Here is a 17,428-nt window from a genome sequence, read left to right on the forward strand (position 1 = left end):
TTAGTTGAAATGCACATTTGAATAAGTATTGAAATGAGAACCTTTGTGTGAATTTAAACCTGCCCCCTACAGAAGAATGCAGAAATAAGTCCTAGATCACATATGAAAGTAACACAGATTGAATCTCCATTCCTACCTATATATTGCATTGATGAGTCACATACTGATCTTGGCCAGGTTCTTCTACATGAGTTGGCTAAATACCTAGTGTTAACCTGTGTCTTTTCTATATTTTATTATACGCAGACCAGCACATACCTGAGACACAGGCTTCCAAATGATTTCCATTAGAAGTTGGCAAAAAGACAAAGTGGATGCCTTATTAGAAGGTTGACCTGATTCTAGGTGCTGAAAAGTAAAATGAATTTGTCTGGTCTGAAAAGGAAGGTCAAAACATTGAGGAACCTACTGTTTGATGTAAGATGCCATTTACAGAACAGTTACATTCAGTAACAAGGCATTGTCTGTGTAAAACACAGGAATCAAAATCCATCCTTTCCTTCTGGGAATATGGCATGTGACAACTTTAATTGTTCTCTTAACACTGATATCATATGCCCAGCAACATAATTTCCTGTAGGCTGTACTAATGTCATCCCTCACCGGAGCTGGAAACTAGTTAATTTCTTTTCAAGTCAGCTCACTTGCTTGCATGGGATTGGTAAGGTGACACAGTGGCGCTGTTTGCGTAAAAGATTTATGACACTTCAGAAGGAGTGTCTCCAAAATTTCATTTTTGAGTTTATTTTAAAAGCTAATTTACTGGTACTGATGTACATTCAAATTTTTAAGGTATTGCTATTACTTGTAGTGATGATTTCACTATACACACATTATCCAATATTCTTTCTTTCCTCTTTCCCCAATTCCTGCAGTAGAACATAGGTGGTATATAAAAGTCAGGTACATGGGTTAGATCCAGACCAAGTTCGAGAACAATCCTATGGTCCTTGTACAAGCTTCCCAGAGACCCTAGGACTGCTGGGAAAACCCTTCCAAGTTTGGAGACAGACCAGCCCTTTTCGATCTTGCAGCCAATGTGGAAAGAACCACAGCAGCTACCTTCCAAGGTTGGAAAAGCGACCTCAGAGGAGGAGGAAAGGGGATGTTCCAGGGAGAGGGAAGGGGACCAAAGAGGCCAAGATACGAGATAGCTTGAGCCTCCTCCAGCCTCCTTCCCTCCTCCTCCATAGCATCTCTAGTGGAAATCAAAGACCACCTCTTCCTCTTCTCTTGCCCTGATGGCTTCAGCCCGGCACGGCATAGGAATCTTGGAAGATTCCAAGTTCAGAGGCTTCTGAGCAATGAGGATGCAGTCAATAGGATTAGGCATGCTTTCCTTTCCTTGAAAATGGACAAGTTAGGTCAGGCATTACAAGTACTGATGCACCTTTTCACTTAATAAGTAATAAGCATTGGTTAAGCAGATAGAAGAAGCCTAGTTAATTTCAGCATTTACAGTATTTATTTATTTATTTATTTATTGCATTTATATACTTCCCCATATCCTAAGCTCTCTGGGCGGTTTACAAAAGTTAAAAACAGTAAACATTAAAACAAATATACAAAGTTTTAAACATTAAAAGCATAAAACACAGTATCCTTATAAAAACAGCTATTCTGGGGTCCGTTAAAAACAAACAAACTCAGCATATGTTGTTAAATACTGTTAAATGCCTGAGAGAAGAGAAAGGTCTTGACCTGGTGCTGGAAAGATAACAATGTTGGCGCCATGTGAGCCTCGTCGGGGAGATCATTCCATAATTGGCAGGGCACCACTGAAAAGGCCCCCTCTCCCTTGTTGCCAACCTCTGAGCTTCCCTCAGAGTAGGCACTTGGAGGAGGACCTTAGATGTAGAGTGCAGTTAGCGGATAGGTTCACGTCGGGAGAAGCGTTCCGTCAGGTATTTGACAAGATACCCTATAATTTGAATTGGCAATGATGTGAGTGGCAAAAAAGAAGCATTTTAACTTAAAAACAACAACACCTGAAACTTTAAAATTCAGTTTTACACAAACAGTTGAAACAACACTACAAGTGTTTCCAACGTACAACCTCTGGTTAATGATCAAGACGAGTTCCACTCGGTCTCATTGTGCCTTGTGTTGTACTCTGTTTGTTCTCCATCCAGAAAAGGGTGTTTGGAAGTATTGATGACAGAAGAAAAATGCTTACTCCTTTGGGATATATATATATATATATATATATATATATATATATATTCCTGGAAGAAAAATATTTTGGGCTGTATCCAACTATGATGGATTCTATACAAAATGGCCACCAATGCTTCAGAATTTTGAAGCCGAAGTTTGCACAGCCCTAATGCATACCCTGGACGCTAGCTCTGCTTTGCTTGTGTATTTATTTTATTGCATTTTTATGCTGCCCAATAGCTGAAGCTTTCTGGGCAGTTTACAAAAAATTAAAATTATAAAAACCATTCAAAATATAAAACAAACAATATAAAAGCATAATATAAAATACAATATAAAAACACAGCCAGGAAAAAATCAAGCAGCAATGCAAAAATTAATACAGATTTAAAATACAAATTTAAAACAGCCAAGTTAAAATTAAGTTGCTAGACTGTTAAAATGCTGAGAAAATTAAAAAAAGGTCTTCACCTGGCATCTTAAAAAGTACAGTGTAGGTGCCAGGCAAACCTCTTTAGGGAGCTCATTCCACAGCCGGGGTTCCACAGCTTAGAAGGCCCTCCTCCTGGTAGCCACCTGCCTCACTTCCTTTGGCAGGGGCTCATGGAGAAGGACCCCTGAGGATGACCTTAGGGTCTGGCAGGTGCTTGGTGGTTTTTGTTTTTAGAAGGAGGTGTCATATCTAACCCTACTCCCCCTAGTTTGGAAGAAGGTGTTTCAGGTAATCAATCAGAATCAGACTCTGAAGTGGGGGAGAAAGCTCTCCTGAGATCTTCACCAGCTGGTGGTGAACTCTCTCCAGAGCTTATCTCATCAAGGGCAAACAATACACAGTCAGTGGGAAGCCAACATTCTTCCGAAGGAGAGAGCACTGACAAGCTAGCTGATCCTAGAGTAAGCCGCAGGCTAAAATGGGTGGAGCGAAAGGAAGGTGAGAGAAAGCCCGCCATTGCGTCAGAAGCTGGCTCAGAACTAGTCTCTCTCAACGCGTCTTAGGAAAAAGCTTTTCATTCTTCTTGAGCGGACAGTTGTCTCACTTAGTTTGCATTTGTTTTGCCTAGAGGAAAGTTCCTAGAAGTTAGACTCTCTTCAGCTGGGAAGAGATGTTTATTGCTTAAATAAAACTTTGTGGATGACTTAGCAAACCTCGTTATTGTCTCCCAAGAAGGCAAGAAGTTTTTGAAAAACACGACAGGAGCCTTGCCGCTCTCTATAGTTTCTCAGCCATGTCGTGTTTCCTGGAGTGTCCATGGAAACTCCAGCAACAGGGCTGAGAAACTGCAGAAAACTGCAATGCCCATTTTAATCTGCCCTGTCACATTTCCTGGAGTGTCTAAAGGTAGGTGTGCTTTCCATGGGCACTCCATGGGCTGACTGAGCTGTGAGGTGCGAGGGTCAGATTTCCTCACCCCACCACAAATGGTTCACAGGCTGAAGTCCATTTCTTTCAATCAGTAGGAAATCAAGCCAGCCTCTATCTGCCCTGGACCCATTTTCTTGGTCACATTAAATTGTGGCAGAACATTGTGAAGTTATGTAGACAAACAGAAGATATCCATAGTTGTCAAAAACAAAAGGCAATATATGGACTTCAGATGCAGTTGTGGTATAATTTCAGGCTATCATTATAGTACCAACATTTACTTTTGCTTCCAAAACATTAGAAGCCATCATCTGGATTGCCAGCATGATCACATGCTGGCAATTTCCTCCTAGTAAAGGAGGGAAAGAGCATAACATTCTCTGAAAATTCTGTTTCTACGTAACTCCTGTAACTGTACATTTAAAGGTGACTTGAAATAGCATGGCAGATACTGCTATCTCCATGATGCTAAATCCTTTCATTTGAAATCCATGGCAAACAAAACTAAATATGGGGAACAGAATCTCATTTGGGGAGGGAGGGATGTCGAATTATTGCACGTGGTTGTGCCAATCAAGGAAATCATCACTTGTATTTTAACAAGTAAAAAAAAGTGCCTTTTAGAATAGTTATAGTCTAAGAAGGGACCTACAAATTACTTTTGCAAACGCATGTTCCCAAAATTGTGTTTGCCTGGGGAGTAAAGGATTGGTGGGAGGGTGGTACTTAGATAAATCATTTAATCTCAGATCTAGCATATCTGCCAGCTGCAAAAGAATGCAGTCACACTAACACATGTAAAGCGAGGATAAATGTGACTTGGCACTGGAGCTTCTGTGGTGGTACTCAATAAGGGAGTTAAGAAAAAGAATCTGACAGCATGGAGCTGCTAAGAGGAATCATAAGGAGATGCATGACTAAATCATGATAAAGGAGACATTTCAGAAACATCTGATTTGGAGACTGGCTGATGTCTATGAATTGCACACCACTGACATCATTTTCTTCTGTCTGCTCTCTAATTTGAATCTGCTTTGGTGGATAAAAAAGATTAATATTGTCAGTTCAGCATAGCCACCTGCTTGGTGCAGATTGTGTGCAGCAGAAGACTATAGTTTCACTGTCTTAATCAAGGGTTCCCTTGAAGAGCTACACTTAACAGGACTTCAGTGACAATTAATAGAAATGCTCAGGAGACATGGCATATGGTGCTATAAATTATGTACTCTAGCCTAGTGACTATTAAATCCATTTTCATTCCATTCCCTACTTCCTTCTACCCTTCCATATGGTACAGAGCAATGAGATCTTTAGTTTGTGAAATTTGCAGCTACCTGTAAAGGATACTTGCATACAGTGTCCCCCTCACTCTAGTTGCTAATTTTTGAAGCTGTATGGTCAAAAGAGGTTTAGGGCTCAATCTTATGAGATCCTTGGAGGCTTATGAGTATCCAATGAACAGCAGGAGGTGCCTCGTGTCTCCTGTTCTGCATTTTAGCTAAATGGGCAATTCACCCATCTAGTGGAGGCTTCAGGGAGGGAGAGGTAAGGCAGCTGGGGCAGTCATAGCGTATCTCATAAGGCTGCTACCCCAAGCTCTTCCACCCTGCCCCTGGGAGCCCGCCTATTTCCCCATCTCCACACTCAGTTTTCTAAATGTGGAGAGGTACCTGGTGCAGTTTTCCATGTACCAGCTACGAGGAGATTGGGGAGGTGGAAGGGAGCATGGTTTCCTGGCTCTGAAGTTGGAGCCCTTTTTCCAGGAGACTGAAATATCTTATGTCCCCCAGATGCTCTTTAGGAGACATAGGATTGCTCCCTTGGCAGATTAATTTGCAATCCATTTTGCAACTACTTACACAACCAGTTGTGCAAGCGTGATGGGCAACCACTTGCACAAAGGAAAGGTTCGGAGGAGCTCTGCTACCACTATTCGTGGAATGACACCGTTGGATACTGCCCACTATACTTATTTTTAATTATTTTTACTTAAAATTGTTTTTAGCTGTAATCCCCTCAAGGCAGTGTACAAGATAAAAACTATGCAAAGTGTGCGCACTAAAAATTACCAATACAAATCAATAAAAACAGAAATTATCAATAAATCCAGCAGTTCAAGACACTATGCCAAGGCCAGCCAAAGCAGCTGATTCTTCTGAGGTTTCTTGAAGATCTGCAAAGAAAGGGCCTGACAAACCGCTGATCGAAATGGATACCGGCGGTGCCCTGTTTTACCCAGCATTCTCCATATATCCACTTGTCAAGTAACTTTTTCAAAAAGTTGTTATTGAAATAGAAGATGGATGTTACACTTATTTTCCGACATACAAATAATGTCATATCTATCTCACAGGGTTGTTGTTGTGAGGATAAAACAGAGAGGAGGAGGATTATGTATGCCACTTTGGGTTCCTTGAAGGAAAAAAAAGGTAGCATATGAATTGAATGCAATAAATAAATAAATAAATAAATAAATATTAAAGTTACTATAAAGGCTAGCTAAACATAATTGAATTACATTTAAGAATATTATTACTCAGCAATCACATGTGTTCTTTAGTATTTCAGTTACTGGTCATATAGTTTGGTGGCCTATTTTCTAGAATTTTAATGCATCCTGAACTTTTATTTTGGCTGTACCAAGAATCTTCAATTTGATACTGAAGAATAAAATGTCTGTTTCCCAAGGAACTTTAGGAAACTGCTGAGCTAGGTAGGATAGCAATGAAAAGGGTTTGGTATGCAGATTAGCTCAGTCCCTTGTGTGGGTTAATAGGTGTCATGTTTAAGTATATGCTGGTATAAAGCATTTGCTGCTCAGTCTGTTGACGGGTGAACGGCTCAGTGCACCAGAGCTGTTAAGAACGTCCTGGTGATGAGAGCGGGTGCCCTCCAGTAGATGAACTCCGTACTTCTTTGTGCTCAGCAATAAACTCTGCTTACATTTTCCAGTGATGCACTGGAGTTACTCCCAGAGCAGCTGTGACCTTTTCCAGTCTAGAGATTTTAAGTTGGATGGTCTGTAAAATTCCAGAGCTAGTCCAGAGTGCAAGGTAGGGTCGCTGGACAGAAAGACCCAGTAGTTTTCCCAGTAAGGGAAAAGGTAGATGCTGCAAACTCTTGACTATGGGCTATTCAGACAGTGAAAGCGACTCTGAGGATGAGTGCTATCTCTCTGGAAGTAGTGATGAAGATTACAGTCTTGAAGCTGAAAAAACGTCAGAGTTAGTGCTCACCAAATTCTATTTTCATTTTCATAATGATTTTATGCTGAAGATTTGGGGCTGGGCTGGCGGTGCTGTGTTTGTTTAGAGTGGTACATTGTAATTTGGCTTAGACTAATAAAAAAAGGACTATTAATAACTTACTGCATGTTTGGAATTGGTAGTATTTCTCACATCTTAACCTACTAACTTACATAAATTGGAATTAACCTAGATGAATATTATGGAACAAAATAAGAACCATACATTGGACTGGAGAGAGAGAGAGAGAGAGAGAGAGAGAGAGAGAGAGAGAGAGAGAGAGATGTAGCACAATGTACTTGAGTTAATATTTCTATAGTTTTGGTCAGTTTTTTAAAGTCTGAGTTTAATTTCTAAAATAAGCGCTAGTAAACTCTATCATGTCCCAGTTTTCATTGCATGTGTTCCATGACTGGGGGCTGGGGTCCACATCATAATGTACTGCTTAAAAAACAACAGCAACGAATATAAATTCTGTGATTTGTCTTCCTGCTTTGGCACCACAAAATCAATTTTCTCTAGGCAGCATATGCTGTGTCATCAATAAAGATAACCAAAGGCAGCAATAAAGATGCATATACAGGGCAATATGTAAACAGAACATTCTGCACTTAGCCTTTCTTTGGCAGGAACCTGTCAGGATTTATGTGTTATTACATGCTTGCTGGTACTGTAATGCTATTCATATACATCCGTTTTGAAAAAGCCATATTGTATTCCCAACATGACCAATACTGCATTTAGATTTATAATGCCAAGGGTCAATTTGTATACTTGCACATATTGGGATAGTAGCATTTTCACTGACAAGAGAATTATTTTGTAGAATCTCTTTTTGTGGAACACGATTTCTATGGAAAATTATAAGTAATTCCCAAAGCAATATTCCAAATGGCCTTCAAACAGCATCGCAGCAGTGCAATGGTGATGCTGAAAGTATTATAGCATATATATTTTTAAAAAAGAAATAAATCAAAGTTTCTCTTTCTGTGTGTGTGTGTGTGTGAGAGAGAGAGAGAGAGAGAGAGAGAGAGAGAATATAGTAGAGGCTGGTGACTTCAATTTCAGTGGGGCTGTGATTCTATTTTGGGTTTCTGTCAGAACCATCCAGAACTCCTAAGAAGTTATCCAAGGTGCTGAACCCTTTGGGTGAAAGAATTTGGCACCTTGGATAGCTCCTTTGGTGTTCTGGTTGTTTCTGACTGAAACCTAGAATAGATTCACTGCCCCACTGAAATTGGAGCCACCAGCCTCTACTGCATATATACAGAGAGACTGAGACAGAGAAACTTATAAAGGATTCACAATACTTTTGTAATATGAAGATACTCCATTCACACACACACCAGTCCCTGTCCTGTCCCACCCCCGCACTCCAACAGACAGTCAGGGCATGTCTAGATGAAGGGTTATCCCGGGGATCGCCCTGGAATCATCCCTGTGCATCCGCATGACGCATAGGGGATCCCAGGGGTAGAGAGGGATGATTCCTCCCTTTCCCCTGGATAACCGAGATGGCTTTAATCTTGACTTTTCCTGCATTCTCGGGATCGTCCCAAGACTGCGGGACATGTGGGCAGCCATCCAAATTCCGACCTGGCTCCTCGTGAGTAAACATGAGGAGCAGGGAACTGGGCACGGAGCGCTTCAGGAGCTCCATGCCCATTGGGGGTGAGAGGGGGAGCAGGATCTTCTTCTTTTTAAACTTACCTTTTCGATGGAGTACTTGTGCGCCCATCTTCAATTTTTTAAAAAAACAAAATGACGAGCGTGATGTTGTCTTCCTCCTGGGACGTCGCACGCCACTTGTGGATTGAAGGAGAGCATCTCACCATATCATGAGATCCTCCCCCTCCCCTCCCTAGGTCTAGACATGCCCTCAGTGTTCTGTGGCCATTGAGCTAATAGGTCTTCATTGGATTGTTTATGATTTCCCCCCTTAAGGATTCCCCCCTTAAAGTTGGTTGTAGTTTTGAAATCTTGAGGTACCCTCAAGTCTGCTGATACCTGCCTCTTGTGCAACGATTGGCACTTGGAGAATGAGTTCTTGATTAGTATATATGATATTTTATTTATTTGTTTATTTATAATGTTTATATACCGCTGAATATAATAGAATCACTTAGCGGTGCCTTTCAGCCATTTACATTGCAACCCACCTGCTATTTTCATCCTGAAAGGAGCAGGCCCACATTTAAGTATATGGGTTTGCTGCCATCTCATGTAGTCTTGGATGTAATCTTCTGAACAACTTGTTTGGTATTTGCTCTATTCATAAAAACGACATGAAAATTATGTTGATGAGATGGCACTTGGTTAAATATTCATGCTTCTTATGTGGCCCATGGTACTGAATTAGCTCTCCATTTCAAGAGAACTGAATTGCAAAATCACAGACACCAATCACCAAGATAAATGAATTTATTAAAAGGCATGTAAATGACCAAGCAGCTTATCTACTGGGAAAATGACTTCTTATGCTAATGTTTTGTGAACATTTCTAAAGTGTGCCAAGATTTTATTTTTATTTTTTTTAAAAAAACCAAACACATTATTTTCTGTAAATGCTTTAAATGTAATACATGTCTAAAATATAATACCCATTTGAAGGTGCATTATTATGCTAATGTTTTACAGTACTGTAGAGACAATTGGCAGATTACTATATAAAATGTATGTTGTTGTCCTTTCAGGGAAGATGTCAGGACGGCCAATGTTATTGCTGCAGAAGCCGTTATGTGTCTTGTCATTGACAGAGAGTAAGTATGCCATTTTTTCTAATTATCTCAAACTGAGGCTCATGGTAGTTGTCCATTATGAGCTGCCATTGCTTATCCTTCCTATACTTGGGGCAAAAAACACTTGAAATGATCCCCAGTTTAATTCCTATGAGGTCTCAAAAACATTCTTTCATTGTTTTCTATAAGTTCCAAGTTTCCTGGAGATGATGATGATGATGATGATGATGATGATGATATAAAAATACTGAAGGGTTAATACTCCCGAATTTAATTGCTGCATCAATATGAAGCAATTATTGTGTTTGTAAATGAGATTTTCATTTATACTGCAATTTGTTGAATGTGCAGTGTTTCATTTTTCCTCTATTTCACTTTAATCAGGGTTTAAATGACCCCAATACCTCTTCAATGAAATCCTCAAATTAAAGCACATATAAAAAGGGAGGCAGGGTGAAATACTGGATAGCCATTAACTACATACATTGTAGCAAAACACTTAATTATTTTTAGTATTTTTCTGGGCACAATTGTGAATCCAAATGAGTAGGAAGGTAAATATAGAGAGATACAAATATATAGTATTTATTGAAATCTAAGAAAACACTGCTTGAAATGAAATATGTCAGCTATTTAATTTATGACCCACCAAAATTGCACTGGGGCTGTGTCCAGCATAAACAGATGGGGGACGTTAGGATTGTCAACTAAATAACTTTTGTGGCACATTTACAAGGAAAGTTCCATGTTAAGTAAAGCAGCCATTATGCTGTATAAGTCCATAGGGAAAGAAGGAAAGTAATGAAACCAATTAGACACATTTGGCAGATATTCACTGAGGAAAAGCCGCTAAATAATTACTCATATTTTATTTGAATGATTCTGTGCAAACATTTTGCCATTGGAACTTAATCATAATTAAAATAAATAGGTAGTATTAATCCAAAATTAGTCTTTAATCATTTGGTAATTAATTTATGGTTCTTGTGGCTACAACCAAATATATATATATATATATATATATATATATATATATATATATATATATTCTTTTGCTGCTGACAATGTCCTTGAAGTAGCAAGAGGGTGCAGATATAACTTTCAACTCCTAAGACTTGAAGTTAATCCACTGTATGCCAGAGATTTCAACAGCGTTGTGCGGTTGAGTGTGACTGCATTAATGCTATTTATAGTGGAATATGTACTTAGTTGTATTGTGACCCTGGGGATTCTGATTTTGTTGTCAGCGTATCTGTTTCCAACTCTCAGTTAATTATATACATGAGGCTAAGTAGAGAAACTTGTCATAGATTAGTGGTAGCCTATTAGGCTTTGTAAAAATAAAGTATATGCTAGAAGCCTCAGTTAATAGCATACATCAATACTTTCAGGATTTTGCCTCACACAATACATTGAAAATGCAGCCCTGAAGACATTTACAGTATATCTTGCTGAAGTCCTCATAAAATCTATGATCTCAAGCATAAATATATCCTTGTTCGCATCAGAGCTCCTTTACACAAACAGAGCTCCTCTAATTAATTTATAGAGTTCACTACCACAAGATGTGACAAGCTTAGATGGGTTTAAAAGGGGAGTTGACAAATTCATGGAGGTTATGTCTAGTAGTGGCTATTAGTCATGATGGCTCTATGCTACCTCCAGGTTCCACTGGGTGCCAGTTGCTAGGCAGCAAGAGAGAGATGTTTCCTTCACGGCCTGCTTGTGGGCTTCCCAGAGGAATCTGGTTTGCCACTGTGAAAAGGAGGATGCTGGACTTTTGAGTAGAACTGGATAAAAATATTCAGCTGAACATTTTTCAACACTTTTGTAAAGTTTGGGGAGGCAGTGAAAGTTGTAGAATTTTTAGGTGGGATATACTTTTGACAAGGCGGCTGATGGTTTCTTTCTTTCTTTCTTTCTTTCTTTCTTTCTTTCTTTCTTTCTTTCCTTCCTTCCTTCCTTCCTTCCTTCCTTCCTTCCTTCCTTCCTTCCTTCTTTAACAAAAAGCCTTGCTTCTGTGGTGACCAGCTGGTCCAGCTGCACAGAATGTCCCTAGGAATGACACTACATCATCAACTAGCATCAATCCCAGGGACATTTTGACCAGGAATCAGCCACAATGCTGCTTGTAGCAATAACCGGGCTTTTTGTTTAAGAATGAATGAAAAAAGAAGAAAAATTAACTCTCAGCTGCCTTGTTGAGAGTATGTATATGCCTCTCTGTCTCTGTCTCTGTCTCTGTCTCTCTCTCTCTCTCTCTCTCTCTCTCTCTCTCTCACACACACACACAGAGGCTGTAGCTAGAGCTATGGTTTATTCTAGGATCATCCTGGGTTTGTTCCTGCCTGAGCGCTGGATGCCCTGTGTGGCACATAGATGATGATGATGATGATGATGATGATGATTTATTTATTGCATTTTTATACCGCCCAACAGCCGAAGCTCCCTGGGCGGTTCACAAAAACAAAAACAATTCAAAGTGTAAAAAAAACAGTATAAAAACATGAGATAAAATACACATTAAAACAAATTTAAACATACCATAAAACATCTTGAAAACATTCTAAAATTTCACTGGATAGGTCTGCTGGAATAGATCAGTCTTTATCGCTTTTTTAAATTCTAAAAGACTGTCAAGTTGACGAATCTCCTCCGGCAGGCTATTCCACAGTCTGGGAGCAGCAGAAGAGAAGGTCCTCTGGGTAACAGTTGTTAATCTAGTTTTTGCTAGCTGAAGTGGATTCTTCCCAGAGGACCTGAGTGTGCGGGGCGGATTGTACGGGAGAAGGCGATCCCGCAGGTAGCCTGGACCCAAACTATGTAGGGCTTTAAAGGTAATAACCAACACTTTGTACTTCGCCCGGAAACTAATCAGCAGCCAATGAAGAGATTTTAGAACTGGTGTAATGTGGTCACCCCTAGGTGTACCAGTGACCCGCCTGGCTGCGATATTTTGGACTAATTGAAGTTTCCGGACTAGGCACAGAGGTAGCCCCATGTAGAGCGCATTACAGAAGTCAAGCCTCGAAGTTACCAGCGCGTGCACTACCATCTTTAGGTCTTCCAACTCTAGGAAAGGGCACAGCTGGCATATCAGCCGAAGCTGATAGTAGGCACTCCTGGCCGACACATCTATCTGGGCTGTCATTTGGAGCGACGGATCCAGAAGCACCCCCAAGCTGCAAACACAGTCTTTCAGGGGAGTGTAACCCCATCCAGAACCGGTTGACACACCTCCAAACCTAGGTTGTGGCCTTTGACAGCGAGCACCTCCGTCTTGTCTGGATTCAGGTTCAGTTTGTTTTTCCTCATCCAGCCCATTACCGCCTCCAAGCATTCATTCAGAGGAGACACACTATCCTTAGCTGACGCTGTTATTGAAGGCATAGAGAAATCTATTTGGGTGTCATCAGCATACTGATAGCACCCCGCCCCATGCCTCCGGATGATCTCTCCCAGCGGTTTCATGTAAACATTAAATAGCATTGGGGAAAGGATGGCACCTTGCGGTACACCGCACAGCAGCTCCTTTTTTGAGGAGCAGCTATCCCCAAGCATCACCATCTGGAAACTGCCCGAGAGGTAGGACTGGAACCACCGAAGGACAGTGCCTCCAATTCCCAATCCCCTCAGGCGATCCAGAAGGATACCATGGTCAATGGTATCGAAAGCCGCTGAGAGGTCCAAGAGTACCAGCAGGGACACACTCCCCCTGTCAATACTCAGGCGTAGATCATCCGCTAAGGCGACCATGGCGGTCTCAACTCCGTATCCTGCTCTAAAGCCAGTTTGAAATGGGTCTAGAAAATCTGTGTCATCCAAAACTGCTTGGAGTTGGTGAGCAACCGCCTTCTCGATCACCTTGCCCAGAAATGGAAGATTTGATACTGGTCGATAGTTGTTAAGATCCAGAGGGTCCAGGGTGGGCTTTTTTAGAAGTGGCCGTACCACCGCTTCTTTTAAACATGATGGAAAACTCCCCTCCTTGAGATATGCATTAATAATACATTGTAGTTGTAATCTAACTGCATCTCCTCCCTGGGCGACCAACCAAGAAGGACAGGGATCGAGAGGGCAAGTTGTCTTCCTCACTCTTCCAAGCAGCTTGTCCACGTCCTCGGTACTCACCAACTGAAACTGATCCAGTGTAATCCTGCTCGCGGAGTTGCTGGACACTCCATTGTCAGCTTCTGCTATAATGCGAACAGGTTTGACCCCAGGACAATCCTGGGATAAATCTTAGGTCTAGCTACGGCCATACACAGAGTCCCTGGGTGTTATCCCATTATGCCCAGCACTAGTGATAATGCAATTGCATTCGGGTAAACCAGAACTTGCACAATGTAACTAGCACTTGCTTGAGCAACGAGTAGTGATTTGCTGCTGAATTTTGACAGTGAAATTCAGCAGCAAATCACTGCTCTTTCCTAGTACTCCAGCAAGTGTTAGTTATATTGCACAAATGTTGGTTTAGTGCAACATTATTATTGCTAGCACTGGGGCACAATTGGATATTATTTCCTGGTATTTTCCCCACAACTGCGTTCATGCGGAACGAATGGTCCCACAAAGATAGGTGACGTGTGTAAATTCCAATCAACCCTTCTTTTATTCTGATCTAGCAGGGCTTGCCATATGTTTCATTCACTTCAGTGGAGGTGACAACTCAGCAGGAGCAAAGGGAATGCACCCACAGAGCTGCTCCTTCTATTAAAGTGAATGTGGAAGGCTGCTCTCACAGAAGCTCTGAATTAGGAAAACTGTGCAGATCAGAAAATGTTACTCAGAGATAACTGAGCATCTAAATCCAAATGATTACAACTCTAGCAAGCTCCAAGATTTTCCCACATGAGATTTAGGCCATGGCTAGACCAGGCCTATACCCTGGGATTGTCCCGGGATCATCCCTGTGCATCCAAATGACACACAGGGGATCCCGGGAGCAGGCAGGGATGACCCCTCCATTTGCCTGGGATAATCCTTAGGTCTAGCTAAGGCCTTAGATCACCTTTGAGCTTCTTCACTATTTATTCACAAGTGTGGTATTATTAAGACTCAGTAGAAAACACAAAAAAGACATTTGCTGCCAGAATTAGTATTCTGGCTGATGTACATGGTATATTCCTTTTACAATATAGATTACAAAGTAGATTTTATATTTTACATTCATATAAACAAAGCAAAAAATCAATCAACCAAAGCCTCATATAAGAAAATGGTTTGGATCCAGTTTTAGTCATTCTTAGATTGAGAACTCTGATCTTCGAGCATTCTCAGTTGCACAGTGAGCATCTTCAGGTACAGGAAGCTCTCCACTTCAGAAAATTGTTTTCCACAAGTACAGGGTGATGAAAGTGCGTGCCTTACCTCTTACCTCTTTCAGAATGCCTACTGTCTCATTGAGCTCCATGCTTATTTCCCATTAGTGTGCTTAAGATTGAGGTCTACCCACTCTGCCTTATTGCTGATGTTTGCTTATTTAACATTAGTATAAGGCCCAGGGCTTTATATGTTCTATTATTTTTGACACAGCAGTATTGTGGAGAAATGTGAGGCGAATATTTTTGATTAGTTGTATTTGTTATTAATCAGTTTGCACCGTATCGCCCTCTAGTACAAGGGGCTTGCTTATCATTGAAAAACAGCACAATCTTTTTATGGACCCTCCCAAAGTATTATTCTTGTATATTAGTATCACTATTTCATAGTGGCTTGGCTTAACTTGAAATAAGTTTGGTTATAAATTCCTGCATGAGCAATTGGAAACCAGAGTATGAATTAAAAGTCGTTTAACTATTTCAGTATGCATGCTTTTTACATATACATAGTTCCAACTTCAACTACTTATTTATTTCTCTGTTGAGCCCTGGCAAGTTGGCAAAACCACTTTTGGAATGCCTTTGAGTTTGAAACAACCCGGCTACATGCATTGAACTAGCCACACCATTTTCTGGATTGCTCCCTTATATTTACTTTGATGGAGCCTGTACTGTAAACAGAACTGTTAGCTCTTGGTTTGTTCACTCATGCTTTCAATGATCGTGTTTTCACTCTCTTGTAACTTTGCCAAACGCTAATATTAAGAACCTAAAACTTTGGTCAAACATCCCCATGCCTGAATGTCATCTTCAAGATTTATTTTGAAGGATAAAAACTCAACATTAGGGTAGAAGACTACCTGGAAAGTGCTTACTGGCGGGAGGGGGGTTGTTTAAGCCTTAAGAAATTGAAGGGTAAAAAATGGTGGCACCAAAAAGTAGTGAACTGTAACCATCCCATGTTAACAACAAAAGTATGTGATAGGCGGGTAGTACTTAAAATAATCTGACCTAGTAGACTTGGGCCTCAGCTAGACCTAGTGGTCTAGCAGGACGAAGGAGTGAAGGTCTCATGATATTTTTATTGTGAGATCTCCCCCTCTGTTTACACGTGGCGTGCAATGATGTCGGAGGGCAAGGATGTCACGGCTGCCATTTTTTATTTTTCTTAAAGAGGAAGAGCACACGAACACTCGTGAGCAGAAAGGTAGGGTTTTTAAAATTTAAACTTCATTTTTCCACTCTCCCCACCCCACCCCACCCCCTCAGGAGCTCTGCGCCCCATGTGTGGGACCCGGCTCCTTGTGAGGAACTGCAAGGAACCGGACAACCCGCAATGCCCACCCACATATTCCACAGTCTTGGGATCATCTCGAGACTATGGAAAAAGCTGGCTCAAAGGCCAGCTTTGAGATCCCAGGGCAAGGGAGAGATCATCCCTCCCTGATCCCAGGATCCCCTGTGCATCATGTGAATGCATAGGGATTATCCCGGGATTTCATCCTGTCTAGCTATGGCCTTGGTATAATATAACAGTAATAGATTTATCAACTATTCCAACAACAGTTCTCTGAGTCTGTTGTTTTGGTTTCTTTTTAAAGCAAGAAAATTTCATTAGTGCTTACAGGATGTTGGTGTTATGAACTGAAATGCAGTACTCAGAATAGCTTGTGGGCTCAAAAGAAATTTCCCTGTCATTGAGATATTTCCAGCAATTCTTCTTTTGATCTACTAGTCAAATGAGTGAACGTGTTGCAGTCCAAACCATGACAGAGACAATTGAAAAGTAAATAACAACATAAGAAGAGCCCTGGTAGATCAGACCAAGGGCTCATTTTGTTTAATATTCTTTTCTCCATAGTGACTAACTAGATGATTCCAGGAAGCTAATAAGCAGAGCATGAAGACAAAGCCCAGCCCAGCCCCCAATGTTTGCCCAACGGCAACTGTAACGAAAGATTAACTGCCTCTGAGCAAGGAAGCAGTCTATCTCTGAACATTAATTGTGTCTTTCTTCCAGAGACTGATGTTTACTTGAACACATTTTTAAAAAGAGGCTACTTAATAACACGTGCCTACTCAGAAGTAAGACCTACAGAGTTCAGTAGGGCTTACTCTCAGGTAAAATAGGTACAGGATTACAGCCTTAGGGGGCAATCTATGTGATTGGAGACTTCCAAGAATCTGATGCCTTGCCGGGGTCTTGCCAATGGGGGAAGAAAAACAGCCTCTTTGCCCTCCTCTGTTACTTTCTTTTCTTGACAGGCTTTTAAGCCCATTTTGGTGAGTCGCATACCGGTGGTTGGGAGTGGAACCGAAAGGCCTTTGGATCTGGCAAATCCACAGCCTTTCTTTCCCCTGCCCATCAGACCTTAGTAAAGCTTTCCATAGCCACTGGGTGGGGTGGGGGAAACCTGAGTGGGGATTTTCACCTCCAAGGTTGTATCTCAGTCCATGGTCTTGGAGAGGAAATTCCCACCTCTCAGACACAGTATTGGGGCATAGGATTGCTCTCTTCATATATGCAAATGAATTTCAGTCTTAGCCATTACAGCAGGGACTTCGTAAGGGGAATTGCTCATCCTCTCACCAAAGCATCCAATG

General features: G+C 41.1%; 1 protein-coding gene across 1 annotated transcript in view; it reads left to right on the top strand.

Annotated features, from left to right (window-relative positions):
- Positions 1 to 17,428, top strand: part of PRKG1 (protein kinase cGMP-dependent 1) — a 705,793-nt gene that overhangs the window by 572,539 nt on the left and 115,826 nt on the right. The window contains exon 8 of the mRNA XM_063132952.1: positions 9,459 to 9,524. Coding sequence (XP_062989022.1) covers positions 9,459 to 9,524 — 66 coding nt within the window. The remainder of the gene's footprint in view (positions 1 to 9,458; positions 9,525 to 17,428) is intronic.

The sequence above is a fragment of the Elgaria multicarinata genome, chromosome 8 (genome assembly GCF_023053635.1).
Source record: "Elgaria multicarinata webbii isolate HBS135686 ecotype San Diego chromosome 8, rElgMul1.1.pri, whole genome shotgun sequence".
NCBI lineage: Eukaryota > Metazoa > Chordata > Lepidosauria > Squamata > Anguidae > Elgaria > Elgaria multicarinata.